Below are 25,424 nucleotides of genomic sequence, written 5' to 3' on the forward strand. Positions count from 1 at the left end.
TTTAAAATAATAGTAATAATTTCCCTTTGTTTATTTTTTTTTGCACCTCACTTTGGCTCCCCAAATATGAGGAATTACAAATGGGTGTACACAACTACACATAAAATGATATTACACACAATGACACACAATAGATGGAATTTAAATGGACCAAATAAAGCTAGAATTTTTAATTATTATTACTTGAACATTAAGGCAAAATGCAAGTTATAAAAATTACAAAGAAAATTAGGATTAAATCTAGCACTTCTCTCTTGCTCCCCAGTCCTTTCTGATGTCAAAGTAGTATGTGGTATCCAAGTAACAATTGCCATCATCATCCACAAACTGCAAATAGAAACACCAAAATTAGGTAAAACAAATCAAATTAAAAATTATATACCCCCTTGAATAAACAAAATCATGACAATATTGTTTCATCAATGATCCCACTATTATTTTTTCGACAGGTAACAAATAATTCGTTTGGATCAGTAAAGTTCGGTTTATTAATGGAAATTTTAGGTTAAATCATAGTCAAGCCTAGATAAATGAAAAACCAACCAATATTAGTGTTAATTACTTTTAATCAAACTTTAATTTGGTTCCTAGTTTTGGGTATAGACATAAAATCAGGTACACGTCAGTTTTGTCAAGTCTAGAAAAAAAACTTACCTTAGATCGAACAAGAAAAGGACCCCTTGCAAAGAACCCAAAAGGTGTTGTTCCTTCTTCTAATTCAAAGGTATATTGCTCTTGTCTTGGGCTAAATGTGCCTACCAATTTCTTTGTTTGGTGCACTGCAAAATTCACATAAAAAAAATTTAACACATACAACCAAAAATAACAGCACAATATTAAAAAAAATTATGCATAAACTCCTTATTCTAGTTTACCTCTAATTCCAGACTTCCAGACCATGTAAGTGTATGCAAGATTTTTAACAACATTTTTTGTCACGGTAAAAAGAAATTTGATGCGGTATTTGCTTCCTTCCTTGAGGGTGAATAGGGTTGCCTTAGAAGTTGTTGATGGAAATGGAGTTGGCAACACTACATCAGCTCGACCGGGCGAAAGAACTGATAGGCTCAGTATCTGAACTTCTGGTGCTTTGTTTCCTGCTAGTTCATGAAATAAAGTTCAGAAAAAGTTAATTGTCATGCTTTAATGCAGGACTATATATAGTCATATTGTTCGTTGTATTACTTTACTGGTTTTGCAACATTTAGATAAGTTCGGAAAAGATCAGATATGTTTAGTGATTGAGTTAAGTTCAGCATATCAGGTTACGAAAATTTCAGAACAGTTTGGAATTTTGCTGATGTTAAGAACAAAAATTAGCTAAATTTGTTTAGTACCTTCTTCTACTGCAGTAAGATTAATGTTCCCAAGAAGTTGTTGCTTCTGATTGCTTAAGCTTTCATCATCCTTCAGTATAGCAGCACAGAAGTAACATATTAGAAAATCGAATCATAAACCATTACTATTTTAAAAAACGTGACTACTAAATTACTAATTCGGGAAAGACAAGGAGAAGGAGCTAGACCTTATCATCCTTCTCAAGCTGCTCGTCGTTCTGACAATTTTCAGACTTCAAACAGGCATCATTATCGCGCTTGACTTCAGAGTTTTCTTCAGTATGATCAGTCTTTTTGCTGATTTCTTTGATCAAATCCTTGCAAATGTCTGTGTTTTCATTCAACTCGCAGCCTAAGCTCTCTATGATCTTATCAGGTTTTTGCTCTACTTCCTTCTTCATGTTAGAAGAGAGAATAATCCCAGAATTTTGGGAGGGTGAAATAGTTCCTACAACAGCAGACATTATACTTTTGAAAACTAACAGTTAAACAGAAATACAGGGTTTTTGCTCTGTGTTGTGTTGTGAGGTTGAAATTGTCCTGTATTTAAGGCATTCAAGAATTATTTATTTAATTGTGCAAGTTATGATCATGATGAAAGCATATGGCATGTGGGTTCAAAAGTTATGAAATATGGTAGCTTTGGAACAAAGGCAAGCAGCAAAAGCAACATACGATATGTGTATAAATTTTCTCTATTCGTGTAACTCTTAGACAAGTAACAACGGTACCACATCATTTTTCGCAATATAAAGAATTAAAGACTAACTTGACTTTCGCCCTTATAATGAAGAATATTGTGGCCATTTAATGAAGGGCGTTTGTGTCACTTCAACCATTTTGTTACTTGAATAACAAAGGATTGTATCGGAACATTTTATACATAAAAAAGAAGCGTTAAAAGAGTAAGGCTAAATGGCTAACTGTTAGTTACCTAACACTCAATAAAATAACTAAAACGTCAAAAGTTTTCTCTAATATAACGATGTTCTTCTCATGTTCAAGTAATACTTTAGTCCATTCGATAGATTAGTGTCTTTAGGTGATTAACATGTTAACCATTTTGAGTTTATCAAAATTGAAAAAAAAAAAAAAAAGCAAACAAATTAAGAGTACGGATGCAAATAAATTACAGTAATGCTGCAGAAAAATGAAAAGTTAGGTAGCAATCCCAAGAACTAAATCCAGTACATATTCCCTAGTGATTATGGTAATTGATTAATGACATGTTACCAGTGACTAAGTGACCCTAATGATGATGAAAAACCCCATATTAAATAAAATTTAAAAGGGGGTCCATTTCCTCATTAACTTTTTCATATAATGCAAAGCACTTCAGGAATATTTATTAGCTTATTATATACAGTAACCTCTAATTATCTTGCAGATTTATGTATTAGGAAATCTTACATTTTTTTGGCTAAATATTCCACAAGTGGTTGAGGGTTTTATGTATACTTTAAAATGCATTGAATTGAGTGCATTTTGCTTTTCTTAAGCTGCAATTAGACAATGATTACTGTGCTAATTGGATTAAATATGCATTTGTTAGGGAGGAATTTTATCAGAATGATATCATAGATTTTCTCTCAATAAGTATTGTCTGTCTCATTCTTCTTGTAAACTATGATGTTCAAATAAAAAAGCAAGTATTAATTTAAATCTGGTTGTTTCATCATTGACTATAATTTAGCTTGAATTGGGTTGTTATTATGAACTTAATCAATAATGACTCAATGAATTCCATGTACATATTTTTTGTCAAGTTGAAGGCAAATTGCACATTCTTAATGAAAGGTTTATTGGAAACAACTTCTCTTTTTAGCAACGCAGGAGAAAAAATGCGTATATCTAATCCCTTTCCTCGCTAAAGTTTATTGTGATTATCGATTCCATGGAAGATTAAGCTCCATACGAGAAATGGTGTAGCACTTGTAGCCATTAGCCAAAGCAGTAAGAACATAGGAGGTCTGCCTTACAAGTTACAACATCCCCTATAGGATGATGCTTCAACTTAAGTACCACAACTTTCGCCACAGCTTAATTTTGCTAATTGATCACTCCGTCAAAATTCATGTCTTAGTACCAGTACATCATTAGAAATTATTTGTTGTTCAACCATAGACCCATGGTGGCCAGGAAGAATCACTAAGCAAGTTAGACAAGGTTTCCGGGAGGAATTATAACCAAGGGTCCAGACCCTCAGAATTGGGAAATTAATCAGACAATAAGCATGTTTCTGGGTATTCAACAGCCTGGACTGTAGACTCTGGACCCACTGGCAGTCACCCTACCCTAAAGTTCAAAAAAATGGTTAAAGAATAAATAAAATATAATTTGAAAAAAAAAAAAACAAGAAAAGAGCAGTTTACTCCGAAAGTTAGAGAATAAGGAATAGAATACACTTTTATTATCACACAAAACTTCTATTCTGTTATTTGAGTTTCTGAAGTTTAAAGATTCACTAGCTGAGTGGAAGGGGCTTTATGAAGATGTACCCATGCTAATATATGTAAAATAAGTAACAATATGATAATAATAATTAATCCAATACCATGAGTAGATATGAACAGCTTAGAGAGGTTGAGGGCGTGTTTGAACGATGTAAACATCATTGCCAACCAAGCATCCTTCGACATCCTGAGGGCACCCGAATTTCCTCTCCAGGAAAAACCCAACAGCACAGAGTCGCTGACCAAGCTGCTTTCTGAAAACAGTATCAACAGTCAGTGGTTTCTTGCTGTAATCTACAGTCAAACGAATAACTTCGCCGTCAGCAGGTCCTGCTCTGCCCACTAGCATCTCTTCACTGAAGTTTGCAAAAGCCAATGTCTTCACAGACCCGTCAAATTTTCCAGAAGATAGACGCCATGGTGTACCTCTGGTGCCTGATGCCAATGTTTCACCAAGACCAGGAGCAATCTCAGCCTCGACAACATTTCTGTCGTTGTCTGTTGGAGAAAGGGTGTGAAGTACAAATGACAAATCTGGAGAAAGCATTTCTTGCACCAAAACTGCCATTTGGGCCTTCTTTTGGGGTACCCGTGCAGCCCTCCGACTAAGAACAGCTCGACGAGTGTATAGTGAAGCCCAAACCCTACTGACAGCACTGCCAAAGACAGTAGGGTTTGATGGACTGACATTTGGAATAGATTCATAGAGCCCAGCCGCTGACATTCCTGCCAAGTCTTCTACATTAGCACTTGACCGCACAATTAAACAAGCAGTGCTCGGAAAGATTTCTGCTATATTTTGAATGACGTCCTTAGAGGGCTGTATGGAACATATCAGTTCTTGAAGTTTAGAACACAGATTGTCAAGGGCTCCATCTGCAACCTCTGCAGTTTCTATCTGTTCTATGTAGGACCTGAATGCTTCCAAAGACTGGTTAGCCTCTAATGCCAATTCCATAGAACCAAATGGGATAACTGCTCCTGTAGGGACCTTAAATGAGGCTGGAACTCCAAGCTCATTGTAAACTACAATAAGAGAAGAAAATGCAGATGTTATGACAAGTAAGGGTAAAATTTATTGTTCCAGTCTTCCGGATGAATGATAATTATTCTTCAATCCAAAGACAGCACACAAGAGGAAAAGGCAAAAGAAGAAACAAAATACACCTTTAATAGAGGCTTCCGACAGAGAAGACAAGCGTCCACAGGCAGCAGCTTTTGCCCCACAAGTACGTGGCTCTGCGTCAGCAAGCAGAGTAACAACTTCGGAGGGAATTACCTGAACCAAAAATTTTTTGCACTTGTCAACAAAAAGCAGAATGGCGTCTGGAATCACCTGAACCAAAATTTTCTGCATTTAATCAACTTAGTAACAAACAAAACTGCAATTTCATCACTCAAAGCTTAGGGAATAGGGACGGAGACACAAAGAAAGAAGGTACTAGATTAGACCTCGCTTAGCTGTGGATCTATGCTCAGAGAGGAGGAAGAATCATCAGACTCAACAAGCCCTGCTGTAGATGGATCATGACTTGGAGGAATGTCTATGATAGGATCATTATTTGTTTCACCAGGAGAACATGGTTGTATATCAACCCCTCCTGAGGATGCTTCCAGCCTGGAATGAATTACAAGGGCCCTCAGGAATACAGATCAGAGAAATACAAGATAAAGAGAACCCAAGGTTTTCACAAAGCAAATTAAAATTTGAACAGTGGGGATATTCTGATATTGCATTCAAAAAAAGGAAATAAATAACTTGTTCAGTGGCAAGATTCAGAGAAATTTACCTGACATATTGTCCACTAAGCTTCTTGAAATACGAAGCTGAATCATCATCTTCGCAGGTGACAAAGGCAACCTTTTCCTGTACAGGAATATTTATGTTGTTACTCCCAGTTCTCGACCTTAAACGAGAAATAAATTTTGATCAGAAGTACATTGCAACTCACTTGTCGTGCTCGGACACCAAGATGGGATAAATGGGGAAGCTCTTGCAGGAGTATGACACCAGCTATATTAGTCCCTGCAGCTGTCACCTGCCAAACACCTCACATGTTACACATTCAATTTAGCCCTTCAATATGTGCTACAAATTTTTAGGACTTCATACCTCTTCATCTCCATCAGCTTTGCGAACAACAAGAATAACAGGCCCTGTTACAGATGAAGGTAGTGACCCAGGCGTAATACTATCAACCTAATTTGAACAAAAGCCAACACAAAAAGATCCACAATTAGTCAATCAATGAAATAAGATAGCAGAAAAAGCTAATTACCAGTGCAGTTTATGCTACAAGATCAACAAGCTGAATTCAAACACAACATCAACATTAATTTTATCTGACATCAATAACCAAATCAGGCATGGTTAATTTGGTCAGCAGTTTTAACTTGCAATCAACCAGGTCAATTGTACAGCAAAATAACAGCTGGCAATAGACAATCATACTTATTCGATTTGACATGGAAACAGCATTAATTGTATAGAGTAATCTATAGAGGTGAAGCTCCATAGGAAAGGTACAACGGAAGAAAATTATCAAAGAGCCACAGCATATATCAATTTGTCAGAAACAAACTCAAGAAGAAAGGAAAAGAAAGAATGGTTCATAATCAAATAAATCAATAGTGGGTAAGATGCTCCCAATTTTTAGTGACAGAGACTATCCAATGCTAAAGAAGTTCAATTGACAGCACCTGAACAATTGTTCCATAAGCAGTTCCTGGAACAATAACATCCCAACCTTGTGATGCTAGCAAAAGTCTGACACCTTTCAGAAGAATGGTACAGATTTTAGAGACCTGAAAAATCACACTGGGATAACATTGAACTGAAAGTTAGAAAAATATTTATAACTGAAACTTACACCTAAGTCACAAACTGGTACTATCTGCCAAGGTTTTATTTTTCTAATGCTTGTTATAAGTTCTTACCCTGCACGAATCTCAGCCTCTGTGTAAGTCCTAACACTATTCTCAGCAATTCCTAGAGCTTTTCCTAGCATCTGTCAAACCCAAACATTGTCACGTTAGATCAGAATATTCAAACAAACTACACATAACGATTCATATTGAAGTGTTATTGTCAATATTTACATGATGACAGTGATGTTCCAGAATCCAGACTCCAAACATGTCTTTTTATTTTAAAAAAACAAAATAAAATAAAATTATATATGCTCAAGAGTAACAAATGCATGCATCAATCGACCACTTCAAACTAAACAGAGCAAATAAAGAAAATAGGAAAAGGAGGGGAAATAAATTGTAAGATAAAGAACTAAAATCCAAGGCTAGCCATGCCAAAAGGTGCAATAAAATCACTCAACCTGAACTTTTTGCGGGAATATCTCAAGTAGAGAATCGGAGTATTCTTCAGTCAGCCTTCGTGATCTATCAAGAGTAGCTTTAAGCCTTAGAGCCCAAATTCTCTTATTTTCTTCCTTTCCTTTAGGATGTTCATAAAAACACGTCAATCCAATATGATAAACATGAATCTCATGATTCACTTAACAAAAAACAGAAAAATAGACTTAGAACCACACCTTCACTTTCAGGAAGACCTTTATCCTTCCAAACAAAGAGTTCGTTCCCAATTGCAATACATTCCTCTGACTTCCAGCCTGATAGTCCCAGCTGACGAATTCCAATAGCAAGGGCGTCAAGTGGTTCATTCCATGAAGTAACATTTTTTGACTCCACACTTTCAGCAAGCCATTTTGCACCTCCCAAAGAATCTAGTGCATTGAGAAATCTATAAGAAGAGATGGGACTTAGTGAGGTACTGTAACAAATTAAGCTACAAATACGATGTATTAGACTAGCCTAGGGGAAAGGAGCATTTTTGGTATTGCAATTTAGGCTGTTAGAAAAAATCTTGGGGAAGAAAAAAGAGTTAGTTAGAGGTGAGGAAGTCAGAATATGTTAAAAATAGAGGAGTTCTGTTGGAAAGAAAACAGGCAGAAAATAGTGAGTGAATATTATTTTATTTTACTGTAGCTAGTAATTGGGAGTGTGGAGCCACTTGGAGGACTAGGGTTGTAATTCCCTTTAGTAATGAATAATGATTTAATTATATTTCTGATACAACCAATCATCGAATTCCTCTTCTTCTTCCTCAAATTTTACTTCTGAAATTTCCGGAGACTTTCAGCCTAGCATTCTTCCCCAAGACTCCAACATACTACTTCACAATCTCAGACCTTTGCCAGGATTAGAAAACTGCCAATATTTTTCTCATAGATAATGCCATATAATCAATGATTTTTTTGGTAATTTACTGCTCATTTATCAATATCTTTGTTCTTTATCAAAAAAGGAAAGTCAAAGCCTTCAAAAACAGAAAAAGAAAAGTAGCAATTAAGGTAGATTATGTCACTGTCACAATCAAATGCATGGTAGTAGTATGCAATATGCATCAATCAGAAAGTAATTGTATGTTTATCCCTCAATATGCTCTCTCTTTCCACCTACTTGTTCCAAAAGACGACAAAAAATTTTGAAACTTAAGAATTATATTCATCTGTTGTGCTGGTATCATCAATCTCTTGGGGGTGGGGCACAGTGTTTTAGGAGATCATATCTATGGATTGCAATTATAATAAAAACAGTACTAACAAAAACCCAAACTAGAAAAAGAAACTACCTGCTTAGAAGAACAAAAGAATAATCCTCAAGACCAATCTCGCAAAGACGCCACTGCAGGGGTAATGATTATAAAAAGATGAACCATGAGATCATATCTATGGCTTAAAAAGTGAAGATGATTTTTTTTTTGTAATTCAAATTTTACCTTTTGACGCATTGCAATAGCTGCATCAGATGCATCATTCCGTAGGCCGCTTTGAAGACCCTTCATCAGTACTTCCCTTAGTGAATTTAGAGACTGCATTGGCTTCAATAGTTTATCTACAGCTTCATTTGACCCGTTTAAATCATCCAAGCTCTGAAAAGGGGAAACACATTCTTTTATAAGATCTAAGGAATTTTGAAAAAAAAAAAAAAAAAAAAAAAAAAAAAAAAAAAAAACTTAAAGCAAAAAACTGAGGTGTTTAATTCTGGAACTCGTCATTCTAGATTTCTAGATAAGTTTGCACAAAGGTTGACAATATATCCTAATCAACAGCTTTGAAAACACCTCCAAATATAAAAAATTAAGTTTTTTTTTTTTTGAACTTTCTAAAAGTAGGACGAAAAGATGCACCAAATTTCATTCTTCCATGTATCACTCAACAATTACCTTGTAAAAGACTTCTGATGTTATTCATGATAATATGGTCTTCTACTTCAAGAGTAATAATCATAGTCATACACACATTTGTGCACATGACATATAATGACAAAATGTCCCATACAATTAGGAGTTTATTATATACACAAATTGTATGACCTCATAACTCATTCACATATCATTACCATAGTCTAAAAAATCAAGAGCTACAGTTATTATCACTAATTCACTATTATCAGTAAAGTATAAAGGACAGGTAACTTAAAACACCAAGCATTCAGATCACTTATGATCAATAGTTGAGGAAGAACCAAAAGGTCATACAAAGAATAGATATAAAAAATACAATTATTCACTCATAGAGCTAATGCCAATAAAAGCACAAACCATAAGTGCACAAGCTTCCCACAGGAAGGGGGAGTCATTCATAAAGATGGAAGCAATATTCAAGGAAAAATTACAATTGCATGCTGAATTAGAGAATTTAATAATACCCTAATTTCATAGTACATAAATAAAGATTTTTGAAGAAAATCTGTACCTTCTTCTGCTGCAAAAATACAGTAAGAGCAGACAATCCTTTTTCATCCAAGGAATCCTTGATTGATTCCAGCTGTTCAACAAGGCTGGAAAAACAGGGAAGGATGTGTTAGGAAACTTTAGAAATTTGAAGGATGCAAGTTTTGAGCAGTGAATGCACACATCTGAGCACAATCGATTTCAAATAGTTATCAGTTTACATATGGTAGTCATATAGCAGGTTCACATTCACAAAAACATGCATTCCTTAAGGAAATGTAAAGAAGCAGCTAATAAAAATTGGATTTCTTCTCATCAGAAACAGGATATCTTTATAATTATTTTTTTTGGAAGAAGGATCAACAAAAAAAATAGAGATAAACCCTAATAGTTATTCCTAACTTTAGTCACTAGCAAATAGCAACTAACTTGTGGGGTTCTACCACTTAGTTTCTGTTAACTTCAATACAAGGAAACTTAGGAAAGGATACAGCAGGACTACGAATCTCTCCTGCCAAATGGGCTTGATAAACCAAAGTTACTGCTCCATTTTGGACAGTTATGTGTGTGTGTGTGAGAGGTTTAATTTATAGATTTATGGTCATGTGAAGTGATGACAGACCACTCTTGATATTTAGGGCTTCCCCCAAACATAATGAAATCAGCACAGTGACGGAGCTAGATGGTTGAGTAAATAAATATCGTATAAGAGTAAGTAAATGCATGCAAATACAAAATTCTGATGCCAGATTAGACATTAATAATTATGATATACAAAAAAAGGTAGGGTCTAGCACCTTCCAGCATTGAAAAAATCCTTCAATTCATGTAGAAAAATTTTAAATTGCTCCACAAATGCATCATTATACTCCCCAGGGTTTTTGGTAATTCTTGCCATCATAGCTTCTGTAGCCACCAAATCCTCAGGGCCAGCACATCTGTGGAGCTTGTTTTGTATAGTATGCTTGATTTCTTGCTGATAGTAAATTAAAAAGATGATAATTAGATAAGGACCCAATGAACAACCACAAGCAAGATCATTATCTTATAGAACAAAGTAGAACCTTAAGATCATGAGGGATATCATTACGATGAGCAATATCTCTAATTCGAGTCAGAGGAACAGATGCAGTGAATTCAGCTTTAAAAGATGGCAAGGAGGGGTGAATCTTGCGAATAACAAGCATCTCCTGCACAATAACACAAGGCAATGAAAAATACATCAGTGACGCATTTAGAAAGGCTAAAGAACACTTGTCATCAAGGCCCGGCACATAGTTAAGAAAACATAAGGTTATCAAAATTCAGAAGGGATGAGACAATCATGACCAACAGATAAAACAACCGATGTATTAATTTTATTTTATTTTAACGCTTTTGGCTTTCCAACAACTCAGTTACTTTAATTAGTCGGGGATTCATGTATAAAGCCACACAGATATAACCCTTGTAGCTTCCTTGGAAAAACATTTATGTTCAAAGGTCTTTCTATGTAGCAGTAAACCACATGTTGAAGATGCAGAGATCAGATGGGTATCTTCTATCCCTTTTTCCCAGTTGGTGACAACCACGATGACCTGAAGCATTGCTTCTATAGCAGAGTTCTGTGATAATATTGCTGACACTGTTAAGGAAAAATACACGTTAACTCAACTCAAATTAAGTCCTAAGGATTTTAGCTCATTAATGCCCAAAAGGAAAGTCCAGGTGACTTGGTTATCATAGTATGAGTCTTATGACGAAACACACTCACATAGTCGATGTGAGACGAGTATAGCATCTCAGACACCCAGAAACTCCCTTTTATGATAAATGCATCAGGTCTGACTCCTAGGTAAATTAGGTCACCAGAATCAAGGCTCCACGCAGTAAGATTGGGCATCAAGCTACTACCACTTAATTCCCTACAAAACCAAAGTCTAATAGTGTCTTGCTGCATTGCACTAAATTGCAATTCTCATCAGCTCACCTAACACATGGGGAACAAGCTAAACAGATAACAATGCTAGAGGAGCTAAAAATGGAAAAATGAATGAAAAAGCATCGGATTGTTCTTCTCACCCTTACTTTCAAAATGTTTGACCAGAAGTACTAAGGTGTACATAATGAGTTTGCATAGGTCCCACGTAATGGGCCAAGGGAGGGCAAAAAGAACGTTTCTTAAGGGGAATAAAGTGAAAGTGGATAGAGCTTAAGAGAATGGATGAAGATGGAAGGTGGGACGAATAAAAAAACAACGGAAGCAATATTACCTAGTGTGCACTAAATAACACCCAAAACTAATTTAATGAAAATAAAAGAATAAAATTTTCTTTTAGGAAAGAAATGGCTATAAACGATTGAAAGTTTGAAACCTATAAATTTGTTAGAAAATTCATTTTATTAAGAATTGACAGAAGCAAACTAGCTTTCTACATTCACAATTTGAAAATGTGCTGCATTTGGATTTCTGAACAAGGTAGGTACATAATTAGTTGGAAGCTATCTGTTGATGCTTAAAGATATGATAAATATCACAAAAAAGAAGATTAAAACATAATAGGATGAAATAAAGGTGAGAGAAAAGAAAGTCTTTCAACACTTGAACATAAGAATACGTTACTACCTCAGGGGTGGTATCTTTCATGCAGTAAATTCTTTCCAGCTCACGAAAAATGAGCCTTGAAATCTCGGCATGCCTATTTGGTCGATGATGACCTCCATCTTCAAAGCAAGGGATTTGTCCAATGTTTATCCACTGCATGAGACAGATTAAATTTGATTTTAAGTTCTATAGGGTGGAATTGAACAATATGATACTAGCCAAAGCAATAATGTGACGGACCTTAAGATAGATAGCAGAAAGAGTAAGAGCCTCCAAGCGATCATTGTTATCCAAATTTTCAGCTATAAGCTCACGAACTACTTCAAGCTTGCATACACAAACAATGCAATATTAGTAAATTTCATTGCTGCAAACCAAATTAGTTGCATCAGTTTCCTACATCAATATTGCTCTGATGTGACAGATTGGGTTTCTGGAGATTTTTTACATTTAAGTTTGCTCACAAAAGGAATTGTATATAAGATTTTTATAGTTCATATGAGCAAGACAAAATCCTTAGGTAGCCAAGACAAAAACTTATCCTGCAGACAGCAGACGGGTAACACAGGACTATGCAGCTGTAGGCCTATGCCATCAATCCCTTTAGGCACACTCATTTACCAGGCACTCAGATTATCACAGGTTCCAATTCTGCTGGGAAGACAGATCAAGGGCCATTTATGTAAAAGGGAGGAATAGGAATAACCCTACACTTCACTACATAACCCATTATGAAGCCTCCTATATATCTAAAGGCAATAATTCCTCCATTACAAAATAAAGGCTTTTTAGGTTGTAGCCCATAGATATAGAAAATGAGAAGGTCAATCAATCAATCAATCAAAACCTTAATCCCATAAGTGGGGTCGGCTACATGAACCAAAATGAGAAGGTCAATTGAATAAAATCAGCTTCTTTAAAATATTGCATAAACTGTTAATATAGGGTAATTTTGAAAGTTTGTATTGAATACAGCATTGCTTTTCCAAAGCAAGTCCTATGAGACCAAAGAATATTGCTGTAAGCCTTATATAATGTAATTATACATCACACGGACCTTGTGCATCTCAAAAAGACATTATACACTACAGGGTAAGTTTTTGATGAAATAAAGTTTTTCAAGTGAATACCAGATTATGTAGAATAGAAATTGGAAGCATTGAGTTATAGTACCTTCCGCCACCAATTTCTCGCATTCTGGTCATCTTGAACCAATTTTAGAGCTAAACCTTCAAGACCAGAAGTGTCCCACTTCCGATCTTTCTCATTATTGTGATGCTCATTGGACCGCATGAACGTGGCAGCCTTCCCTTGCCACTGATCTACAAAAGGACTTGTCTGAACTTCTGAATCTGTAGCAGCAACATCACTAACAACAGATCCATTATCAACTAAATCCTCAATCACGTCTTGGCTGTCCCCAGATTCAGCAGTTAAGAGCTCCAGCATCTCTGATGTCATGTTCCAGTGACAAATTAATGTGAAATTCCCTTTCTCGGGAATCTGAAGTATACGATTTTCTCCAGACTCCCAGGTTAAACTTTTATCCTTGCCCATTATAACAAATTTGAACTCCACAGAGTCCCCTCCTCTCATTTCAAAATCTGAAACCCATCCATTCTCCGTCCAACCCATTGTAACTGGTTTCTTCCATGATCCCAGTTCTTTTGCTGACCCCAACATCACAACACTCTCTCCAAACTGCACTTGATGCTCAAGCAGGATCCTTAACAGTACCTTTCCATGTCTAGACTTTGTTTTGCTTTCCATCTCTTCCTCCTCTCTGCCACCACAGGCAGTTTACAGTCAACTTAACATCACATTTTTTATTCAAAAAAAAAAAAAAAAAAAAAAAAGGAGTTGGGGAAGAGCAATGATGATAAGTAAAGCATACTACCCAGTACCCAACTCTGACATTGAATTACAACTTTACTTTAGTCCTTGAGAATTTGAGATTAGAGTTTCAAAGCACAAAAACTGTCAGCCAATTAATACTAGTATACTACAGTGAAAAATGCTTTTAACTCGATCTAGTTCAGTTTCTATTTTAGATGATGGGCAGCCTGAAACTCTAATCCTTTCTCAATCTTTCATCAAATGCAGGATAGCCACCAGAATATATGTGATATTTTTAAATGTACCTTTATCACCCCATGGCCTACAAGGTTCATGTTCATATTGAGACTAATGTACATTCATGATACTTCAACATGCACATTTCCAAAGGCTAAGAGTCACAATACCTAAACAAACTCAGTTACTCAACAGTCAGTCAACACAATAGGAATGCAAGATACTATCAGAATACTAGTCTCACATCGAAATAATTCCAATAAATATATACTTGTATCTCCTCAACAAGGAACAAATGCATTACTTCCATAGATAATTAGGTAACGCCAATGTACAAGCTTTCAAGGGATCAGGATTAACGAACAGCTCCGGTATATTTGGGATTGAAAAATGTGTATATGGAATCACGACATTAGCATGAGAGAACAGTCTTTGTACAAAGTATCTCCAAATTCTTCACACATACAAATTATGCAAAGCAAAATGACAAGAATCTCTTTTCATTTTTATAAGCAAAAGTCTACAGTTTAAACAGAAAAATATGTCTTTACTCGTAAATTGCAAAAAACATTTTTTTTTTCAGCAACAAAACCAAAATTAGCAACATAAAACAACTTTTCATCAAAAGATTAACATATAGTATTAAGCTTTATTCAAAAACCCAAATCGACATCATTGTAATTCTTACATCTAATTTTTTTCAACAATTTTTTTATCATCACAATAAAATTTTCATATATATTGTACTCAACAATGCTCTATCCCAAAAAGACGGGGTCGGCTACATGAACCAAGAATCAATCTTCCATGTTCGTCCATGAAAATTTTACATAATCACCTTCATCAATCAAATTATCTAATTTTATCAACCTTAATCAATCAAATTTACAAGAAAACATGATTAATTGAACGAATTTTAATCAATTATACCAAAAATTGAGCTAAAAAATCATACCGAGTTTGAACAGAGGAAACTCCGCAACAAATTCGAGAACGAGAAATTGATGAAGAAGGAAACTTGAAGTGTAATGGCCTCAAAAACCTGAAATTAGGGTTATTAAAAGTAGCAAATTGGCGTTGAATTTGCTGATTAATTTGGAAACAATTACTATGACGAAGACATTTTGTCACTCCTACAACCTCCATTGCTGAGTCACTGACCGAGTGAGTGAGTGAGTGACCGAGTGAGTGAGAGAGTGAGTGAGTGAGAAGAAGAAATGAAAAGTTTAAATCATTGAATTATTATTATTATCAACAAAATGATGATGAAGATGAAGAAGAAGACGACGTAAGGAAGACGGAGAAGAGCAAATCTCAAGATCATATAATACTTGTATGATTTATCCCCGGTTTCTCGTTCCATTTTAGTTGACACTTACATGTACACACGTGCTAATGCGAAAGTTGAAAAATTAATATTCGTGTTTCTAATTTTAAAAAGTTGATATTATCCCTACCTTATAAAAAGTAGAAACATACTCTTATGAATAGTGTAATGTCAATTATACCCTTCAAAATGTGTATTTACATACATACCCTCATTAATATGTAGATGCTATTTTAATGAATAGTGTTTAGACAACTATACCCTCTAAAATATTTATGTACTTTTATGCTTTCATAAATGTTAGTTGTCTTGAACATTTATACCACCTAAATATAGTTGATTACATATTTTCTCTTATTGTTATTTTTTAGGAAAAATTTCTCTTATTGTTAATTTAACTAATTTTGTGATTTAAAAGCCAAACCAAAAAAACCTTCAAGATATGGCTAGCTATGACGCGCGCGTTAGCTGCCCTAGTAAAAATAAATTTGGTTATTAAGTGTTAGATAATTAATAATTATGTTATTTAAAATAGTATTTTCACTGTTTTTAATTAGTTGACACGTTTAATTTAGTCACATATATTACTACGTAAAAAAGATAGAGAAAATGATAAAATAAGTGAGGTACACTAATAAATTTAAGAGAAAAAACTTATTAAAAAAGGATTCGTGTCAACTAAAAATAAATTTTCTAAAAAGGAATACGTGTCAACGAAAAAAAAAGGTAGATATTAAAATTCTTTTAAAAAAATATTACTCGAAATTTAGAATGCATATCAAAATTACACGTTGATTGGTATAATTAAGTTTACTATTTTACTTTTATATTTTACATTTAGTTCTCTATAATCTAACACCTTAGTGCACTTATTAGCTTTTGCCTATGAAAACTTACGAGATGTGATTATGTTTTACCAGTAATGTAAATAATAAATGGAGTCAGTGATCGAATACAGCTAAAACTGAAAATCCGACAACTTAAAAGAACCGAAAAATATTGAAAATATATATATTTTTGTAGGAAATATATATAGCTAAAATGTAATTGTGTGTTTGATAAAAATGCACAAGTTTCAAATAAATTATTTCATTCATTCACATTTTAAGGGTAAAGGTTCATTTTTAGGGACCATGTCATACATTTTTATGTGTCTTCTTCCTAATAAAAATATCTAGTAGTGCAATTTGTAGACTATAAAATGACTTTAAATTAATTATTGTAAAAAAGATCTATATTTATGTCGATCTTCTTCCCAAGAAGGAAATATGAATGACTCACTACTCACTCAAACGTGATCTCCTACAAAGCATGTAGGACCAAATTGTTTGGAAGCCTCCTATGAATTAATAATCCTTGATGTCGGCCAAATTTATTTTGGTCACTAGTGCATATTGGGCCTCTTTGAACAAAAAAAACGTAGTTATGATAGTACTTGTTAGATGTGGTGGTTGTTAACTATGAGATTAAGGGCATGTTCTCATTAATTGAACTGAACTGAACTTATTAGAGTAAAGATAAACTGAACTTATTAGAGCTGAATTGAACTGAACTTATTAGAGTTAAAATGAATTGAAATGAATATTTTATAAGATAATGAAATTAGGAGCTGAACTGAACTAAACTGAACTTATTATAGCTGAACTTATTATAGCTGAACTTATTATAGCTGAACTAAACTGAACTTATTAGAGCTGAAATGAAAATAATCGTATCAGAACAGGCCCTAAATGTTAGTAATTAACTATTAGTGGTGAAAATAGATAACTGATGTTTGAGTGGGTGCTTAACAATTAGTGTTAGTAATAATATTTCGAGCAAATTTTTACGGAATAGTGTTTTTTTTACTAACCGATACTCTCCATACCAAAAAAAAAAATAGTATTCCCTCCGTCTCAAAATATCTGACACAATCAACATTGCACATATGTCAATGCACTATTTTGACTTTATTTATATAATTAAGATTTAATGAAAATTATTTTAAAAATTATATTATAAAACTATATTTAATATGTATATAATGACATAATTTATGATAAAATATGTTTTTATTATGTTAGTAAAAAAATAATAATAAAAAATAAAATAAAAAAACAAACTATGGTAAAAAAAAGTTCACCGTCCCAGATATTGTAGGACGGAGGGAGTACCAAACACTCTTATAATATGGTTTGTTGATCATTTAAAAAATGCCTTGTTATTTTCTTCACATAATTCTAAAATACTTATTAATATGCCTAAATTTATGAAATGAATGCCTATCTTTAGATGCACACTAGTGAGATGGTGTTGAACTTATCTTATCTAGACATAGGGCCTGTTTCGATTGACTGAACTGAACTGAACTGAACTGAACTTATTAATTAGTGATTTTTAACTACGGATTAGTGATCTTTGATTATTTATTGATTATTTATTACTATACATATGTGTATATACAAATGTACATATTAAAATATTTACGAAAAATATACTATATAATTATAATTATAAAATGTATGGAAAATATATTATAAAATGTATGGAAAATATATTAAAAACTTGAAACCTCTAAACATTTTAAACACATATACTATTTATTATTATTTATTGATGATTATTATTATTATTTATTGATTATTATTATTAGTATTATTATTTCAATTATTATTGTTATTATTATTATTATTGTTAATAATAATAATATTATTATTATCATTATTATTATTATTATTATTATCATTATTATTATTATTATTGGTATTATTATTATTATTATTATTATTATTGTTGTTTTTGTTGTTGTTGTCGTTGTAATAAGAGCTTAAAAGAATGAAATTTGACTTTATATCATTAGTAATATCACTAGACATAAATTAAGAGCTGAGCTGAACTGAACTGAACTGAACTGAATTTCAACAGAACAGAACAGGCCCATAGTTATTTTATAGGATACTTGTAAAAGAGATTAAAGCCTAAATCAATTCATAAAACTATTAGGCTTCATATATGATTCTATGGGCTAACATATGAATCTTATATACTCATAATAAACAAGAAAAAGAGAAGCACCTAAGGTACGGAATTGGTTTATTACTAGCCTTGTTTAATTTAACTTATTTTCACTTATTTCCAACAAAATATATTTTATAAAAGGTTCAAATAAGCAATTTTTTACCACATAAATTCATACACATAAGATAATTCAAGACAAAATAGCTCTATTACTTAACATAAAGTTAAGCAACTAGTAGTATACTAGTATATTAAAACGAAATAAGATGAATTAAACATAGCCTTAACCTCTTAGGAGTTTAGCAGTGATATGGTCGAAAATGTGGTCTATGATGAGCCAATAAGGAGAGGACGGGCCAAACATTCGGTTAAAATTTTGCTCAAATTTATGTTGGGCCATATTGGTCTTTTCAGATGCAACGCATTTCAAAAAGTAAAATCCATTCATAAAGCCCAAAAAACAAGCTCAGTTGTTTTTCATTGTCCACGAATATATAATTGCTATTTTCTATAAATTATTTTCTGATAATGTTTCCTCTATTTTATAACTACAACGTATGTATTGCTGTTTGCTACATGATTACATAACTAGTCTCATCCTTCTTAACTCAAAACTTTACCACTTAACATCTTTAGATATTTATAAATAAAAATATAATATAACGAGGTTAAACTTGAATTTTTTTTTTCCAGATGTGTAAGTCATAATAAATGATCAATAATGTGTGAAAATGAGGGTGTAATTTATTAATTAAAAGTGATCACTAAATCACTACGTCGTAGATCCAACAAATATGCTCGTAAAATTTAGCTATATGATGTTATTTTACGACAAAAACAAAAAGACCTATAAAGCTCAATTGAAAGTATGAGTGTACGACTATACATGTTAACATGTATGGAAATGGTTCCATAGTTTTTAAGAAAACATGTAAAAGGATACTTGATCCTCCAAGAAAAAATAAGGACAACAATACAAATTCGAACTATTAATGTTCTACTATATCTGTTAATTATTATGTGCAACAAAGAAATATTTTATGTCTTACAGATAGTATCATAATACCCCTTTGTTGCACATAATAGTTAGCGGAGGTAGTATCTAAGAAGAACGAGTAATCTAAGTCTGAAGTGGAGGACAATGGAAGCCATTAGGGAGCTCACTACCACAAAAGTTGATAAGAGCATTAAGAGCAACACTGAGGTCGAGGTTAACAAGACCTAAGATGTTGGCATGAACCGCGGTGCAAAGGCAAGTAGAAGCATTAAGGCTAATTAGGTTACCCACAATGCCACAACATGAATCCCTCTTAGAAGATCCAATGCGAAGGTGAACAAAATCAAGTACATCTGCGCACACATTCAACTCAAGGGCATCTGAGGGGCAAGAGTCAAGAGATTGGGCCGAGTTTGTAGCGAAAGCAAAATTAAACAAAACAAGGTTCAATACAAGAAAGATAGCGATTGAGGTTGTTCTTCTAGAGGCCATTTTGCAATAATTTAACTTGGACAAAGGTTGATTCAATAAAATAAGCCTAAGTAACACAAACAATTTAATTGTTTTGATGTTGAAAACTTGAAAAATAATGGAGTTATTACAATATTACTTATAGATGATTTTAAAGTAATAGATGATGTATAGTTGATTCATAGCACTGAGTTGGTTAGATGAGTATGAAATATGAAAGGATTAGATAATGTTAAGCATATTTTAGGTTGGCAAATAGTTGTAACGTTGAAGAGTTGAACTAGTGAATTGAGATCAAAATTCTAAATAAGATATCATGATATACGTATAATGCTATTTTTAGCATGTAACAACGCAAGAGGCCATGCACGCAGTATTTTGCTAAAATTAGATCAAACACAAAACAACATTGTGGTACACACATCATAGTACCATACGACTCCCATCGATCCTATTATTTTTTCATATAATTTAAAAATCTTTTTGTAAGACAAGAAAAGTTAAAGTGAAAATAATAAAAGAGATCGAAGGGAGTAAAAGTGGTTGAGAAAGAAATGAATGTCTTTCAAGCATGAACAATAGTTTCTCTATTTCTTCATACTAATAGGTTATCAAAAAATTTATGAACACATGTAGTAAGAATAGTTACATTTCGAAATAATTACCATCTACAAGAAATTTACTTCACTTAGTATGTACGATTGCTTGTACAAAATAAAGTTCATGTTGTTGATAAAAATCGCACATCAAATCTTTTTAAAACAATCACCTGGGATTACATTAGGTGAAAATGTGTTTGATTTAGTTCGATAGTTATTAATTTTCTATAAGAATATCAATATATACGACCATCAAATTAAGTTTAAGTACAAAAAAGTCATTAATTTAAACGTATGGTAATTTTACTCCGTATCATATTAAGCAGCAGATGGGACATAATTAGAGTTGTTAGTTTTTGACCCGAACCGTTAAACCCGATTGTTTCGAACCGATCCGAAAAGGAACTGAACTGTTTAAAATCCATTTTTTGGAAACCGAAAACTGACCCGACCCAATTTTTTCCAACCCGAAACTGAACTGAACCGAATTTGTGCAAGTCGTTACTAACCCGACCCGTTATCAAGCCAAACCGTTACAACCCAAAACTGAAAGCAACCCAAACCGATTACGTTTAAACCCGATAGTAACCCGACCCGTTTTAAACCGAAAACCGCTAAAAATCCAATAAACCTAAATCGTTCTAATTTGTAACCTATTGTGACCAAACCGGTTATAATCCGTAACCTGTTGTGACCGAACCGTTTATGACCCGTAACCCGTTGTGACCAAACCGTTTAAAACCCGTAACCCGTTATGACTGAGTCATTTACAACCTGTTACCCAATATCTTTATGATCTAATTTGTTTCAACCCACTACTAGATAAACCCAACTTATTTATGACTTGACTTGATTATAACATGACTCGTTCCTACCCGTTATCTGACTAATTCGACTCGATAATCATCCGACCCAATTTGAACCCGATATGATTTGATTAGAAACCCGCTTCAAATTGGGTAAACTCGTTTTCAAACCAACCAAGTTCAATTTAAACCGATTATAAACTAAAACGATAATGATTGGACCCAATTTCACTCGATCTGTTTTGAACCGAAACCCATTTTCGAACCGACGTAGTTAAACCCAAACTGATTATGACCCGAACCAATTATGAACCGAACCAATTACAACCCGTCTTGATTAAGACCTGAACTGTTTTTAACCGAAACCCACATTAAACTTGCTAAACCCGTTTTCAAACCGACCCGCTTCAACCCAAATTGATTATGACCCGAACCGACTAGAACCCGACCCGTTAAGGACCCGATCCGAATAGAAACTGCAATTTAAAAAACCAAACCGAACTGACCCGATAATTTTCAAAACCAACCCAAACCGACCTGCTTATTATTTCAACCCGTTATAAACCGACCCGTTATAACCCGAAACTGATAAACCCAACTCAAACCTGAATTGTTTAACCGAATTGACACTCCTAGACATAATTGATTTATTGCATGTGCAGTTCTTTCTTCAAATAGATACTGAGTCATACGACAAAGCAAGCATTAATACATTACGCTCGCCTTATGCATCAATTATGAAACTCAAGTACTATATGTCTATATATAGAATAAACTATAAATTAAACCAACAGTGAAAAAAATTACTGTACCTTATAAGCATATTATTGATCTTGTGAATTTGTGATAATTCTAGCCTCTACTTTTTTTTTTCTTTTTCTTATCTATATATTGTAATAGATTAAAGTGTAAATTGAATTGAAATATCTTGTTCGGTTGACAACAGCAAATTAAACTTTGATTATCAGTTAACACAAATTAATGAGAAAATCGTATTCACATAATATGAAATTAAAGATAGTGATAATTAAATTTGTGCATTGAACAATATGAAAAAGCAAACAGATTTTTTTTGAAACCAAAAAAGGCAAATAGATGTATAATATTAATAAATAAATAATAATTACTAGAATATGTACTATTATATAATTTAACTTTAGGAGCCAAAATAAAAAATAATTTAACTTATAAAACCCTTTTAAAAAATATAATTTAACTTAAATAGACAAGATTAATCAACATCTTCGTTCTCCAAATGGACTTACAATTAGTGTCAAGTAAAAGGTGTTAATAATTAATTAATTTAGTGAAGTTCGATTAACCAAAGCATAATTAGATTACAGCTAGTGCAGTACGGAGTATATCAGTAAAATTTTCATAAAATTATTGTTCTCACTGTTACTAGTTACTCAAACCAAAACACGTGAAACTAGGGGTGTCAATTCGATTAAATAGTTCGGATTTGGGTTGGGTTTATCAGTTTCGGGTTATAACGGGTCGGTTTATAACGGATTAAAATAATAAGCGGGTCGGTTTGGGTCGGTTTTGAAAATTATCGGGTCAGTTCGGTTTGGTTATTTTAATTGCAGTTTCTATTCGGATCGGGTCCTTATCGGGTCGGGTTCTAGTCGGTTCGGGTCATAATCAATTTGGGTTGAACTGGGTCGGTTTGAAAACGAGTTTAGCCCATTTAATGTGGGTTTCGGTTAAAAACAGTTCGGGTCTTAATCAGGACGGGTCGTAATTGGTTCGGGTCATAATCAGTTTGGGTTTAACTGGGTCGGTTTGAAAATGGGTTTCGGTTCAAAATAGATCGGGTGAAATCGGGTCCAACCATTATTGTTTCGGTTATAATCGGTTTAGATTGAACTTGGTTGGTTTGAAAACGAGTTTACCCAATTTGAAACGGGTTTCTAATCAAAATCATATCGGGTTAAAATTGAGTCGGATGATTATCGAGTCGAATTAGTCAGATAATGGGTAGGAACGAGTCATGTTATAATCAAGTCAAGTCATAAATAAGTTGGGTTTATCGAGTAGTGGGTTGAAACAGATTATATCATAAACATATTGGGTAACAGGTTGTAAATGACTCAGTCATAACGGGTTACGGGTTTTAAACGATTTGGTTATAACGGGCTACGTGTCGTAAACGGTTTGGTCACAACGGGTTACGGATTATAACCGGTTCGGTCACAACGGGTTACGGGTTGGAACGATTTAGGTTTATCGGATTTTTATCGGGTTTTAACGGTTTTCGGTTTAAAACAGGTCGGGTTACTATCGGGTTTAAACGTAATCGGTTTGGGTTGCTTTCAGGTTCGGGTTGTAACGGTTTGGCTTGATAACGGGTCGGGTTAGTAACGGTTTGCACAAATTCGGTTTAGTTCAGTTTCGGTTTGGAAAAAATTGGGTCGGGTCAGTTTTCGATTTCCAAAAAACGGGTTTTAAACAGTTCAGTTCCTTTTCGGATCAATTTGAAACAGTCGGGTTTAACGGTTCGGGTCAGAAACTGAGAGCTCTACCTGAAACACAAATGTACAAATTGTGACAGATAAATTTGTGGTTTCTAAATAATGCACGTGAATGCAAATTAAATTATTGTCCTTAGTCTCTGAAAAGGCATTCATAATTGCATACACTTTTAGGTGGTGCATTCATATTTCATACGTATAACTATGTGAATATGGCTATAAAAAGGGACACACACACTTTCTTTTTAAATCATCAATAAAAAATCTACAAACTAATAAATTAACTCAAAATAAAGTAGGACAAAAATGATGAAAATGAAGAATTGGGTTAGAAGTTGTAGTTTGGTGTTTATCCTGATGATGGTGGTTACGAATGCAGCTGACCGCAAATTTGATGAAATTCGCGGTCAGCAGCATTCGCTCCCAATTTCAAATATTATGCTACAGGATGTTGTTACATCCCGAGATGTAGGGGGGGCTCTAAATTGTTTAGGACCTAATGTTAATTGCTGGCGCAAGAGTAAAGAGTGTTGTGAAGGAACCGTTTGCTCGCAAACTGAACTCGACCCCAGGATTTGTGTGTGTCAATGGTGCCCATCAGCTGGGGATCCTTGTGGCTTATTGCACAAGTGTTGCCCCGGCTACAATTGCGATGGAACGTTCAGTGGTACATGCTATTAGTACGTACCCGCAAATGAATTATTTCGAGTATGTCGTCCCGTTCGTTTGTTGTACGCTTGCGTTTGCTTTGCTTCGTGTTAGGGGTTTCATCTCTAGGCTAAATAAAGTTGTGTATGCATCAATGCATGCTTGTTGGGGTTCTCTAGCCGTAATGTATGTTTGATTTATATCTTTCTTTTTAAAGTAGTCGTGTCTTTTGCATGGAATTAAAGTTGTTAGAAAATAGAAATTAAAGACTACATCATTATCTTTTGTATTACTACAACTATTGACTATTGTAAGCATTGGATATTTGAATTGAAATAATTATTCTGTGTGCCTATGATATTTGACGGAGAAAATACAAGTTTATCTCAATAATAAATAAATTTTGTTTATTAAATGACATTTTCGTAAATAAATTAACAAAAAATCCCAATCATCATGGCATTTTCGTAAACAGGTCAACATTTGTGGGACCCGCGTATTAATAAAAGTTGTGGCTTATTTATGAAAGAGAGTGTTGTGAAGAACTGTTAGCACGCAAACCAAACCCGATCCCAAGCAATTTGCAGTCACAAATCCAACACCCGCGTAAGGAATGAAGTGATCACATATAAAACTTTGCAATGCAAGATCACGAGGGTACTGATAATTGGACCATTAGTTCAATATTTCTCAATCATTTGATTGATTTATTTCATTAATAAATTACAATAACGGATGGTATAATTTGGGATGTTAATGCAAATTTTTTCGAGATAATTTTAAAGAAAAATTGACATTTGCTACCAGCGAAAGCACCCCGTGTCACATTTACTACCTGTTTAAAAAAAATTTAAAATTACTACCACACAAATTCCCTAACTTTATATTTCACTACCGAATGACTTT

General features: G+C 33.8%; 3 protein-coding genes across 5 annotated transcripts; all 3 read right to left on the reverse strand.

The window, feature by feature from the left end:
- LOC110714892 (rho GDP-dissociation inhibitor 1-like) lies at positions 1-1,894 on the reverse strand. Of its 2 annotated transcripts, none has more exons than XM_021893443.1 (5): positions 1,526-1,894; positions 1,338-1,407; positions 876-1,100; positions 655-779; positions 1-327 (listed from the first exon to the last, which is right to left on the reverse strand). In XM_021893443.1, the coding sequence occupies exons 1-5, from the start codon at positions 1,799-1,801 to the stop codon at positions 241-243; spliced, it is 783 nt and encodes a 260-aa protein (XP_021749135.1). In that variant the 5' UTR covers positions 1,802-1,894; the 3' UTR covers positions 1-240. The 2 variants fall into 2 exon arrangements, with proteins under 2 accessions (XP_021749135.1, XP_021749136.1); XM_021893444.1 differs by having other exon boundaries at positions 876-1,097; positions 1,526-1,893.
- Positions 1,895-3,686: 1,792 nt separating this feature from the next.
- LOC110714994 (phosphoglucan, water dikinase, chloroplastic-like) lies at positions 3,687-15,553 on the reverse strand. Of its 2 annotated transcripts, none has more exons than XM_021893557.1 (19): positions 15,155-15,553; positions 13,300-13,909; positions 12,367-12,453; positions 12,148-12,279; positions 10,607-10,732; positions 10,340-10,518; positions 9,565-9,649; positions 8,586-8,738; positions 8,439-8,491; positions 7,339-7,547; positions 7,123-7,241; positions 6,728-6,798; positions 6,491-6,608; positions 5,904-5,990; positions 5,743-5,829; positions 5,581-5,657; positions 5,243-5,408; positions 4,958-5,126; positions 3,687-4,816 (listed from the first exon to the last, which is right to left on the reverse strand). In XM_021893557.1, the coding sequence occupies exons 1-19, from the start codon at positions 15,343-15,345 to the stop codon at positions 3,912-3,914; spliced, it is 3,624 nt and encodes a 1,207-aa protein (XP_021749249.1). In that variant the 5' UTR covers positions 15,346-15,553; the 3' UTR covers positions 3,687-3,911. The 2 variants fall into 2 exon arrangements, with proteins under 2 accessions (XP_021749249.1, XP_021749250.1); XM_021893558.1 differs by having other exon boundaries at positions 4,958-5,069; positions 15,155-15,552.
- Positions 15,554-19,643: 4,090 nt separating this feature from the next.
- LOC110714820 (putative lipid-binding protein AIR1) lies at positions 19,644-20,012 on the reverse strand. Its single transcript, XM_021893371.1, has one exon. The coding sequence runs from the start codon at positions 20,010-20,012 to the stop codon at positions 19,644-19,646; it is 369 nt and encodes a 122-aa protein (XP_021749063.1).
- Positions 20,013-25,424: the final 5,412 nt, after the last annotated feature.

Source organism: Chenopodium quinoa, unplaced genomic scaffold (genome assembly GCF_001683475.1).
Source record: "Chenopodium quinoa cultivar QQ74 unplaced genomic scaffold, ASM168347v1, whole genome shotgun sequence".
Taxonomy (NCBI): Eukaryota; Viridiplantae; Streptophyta; class Magnoliopsida; order Caryophyllales; family Amaranthaceae; genus Chenopodium; species Chenopodium quinoa.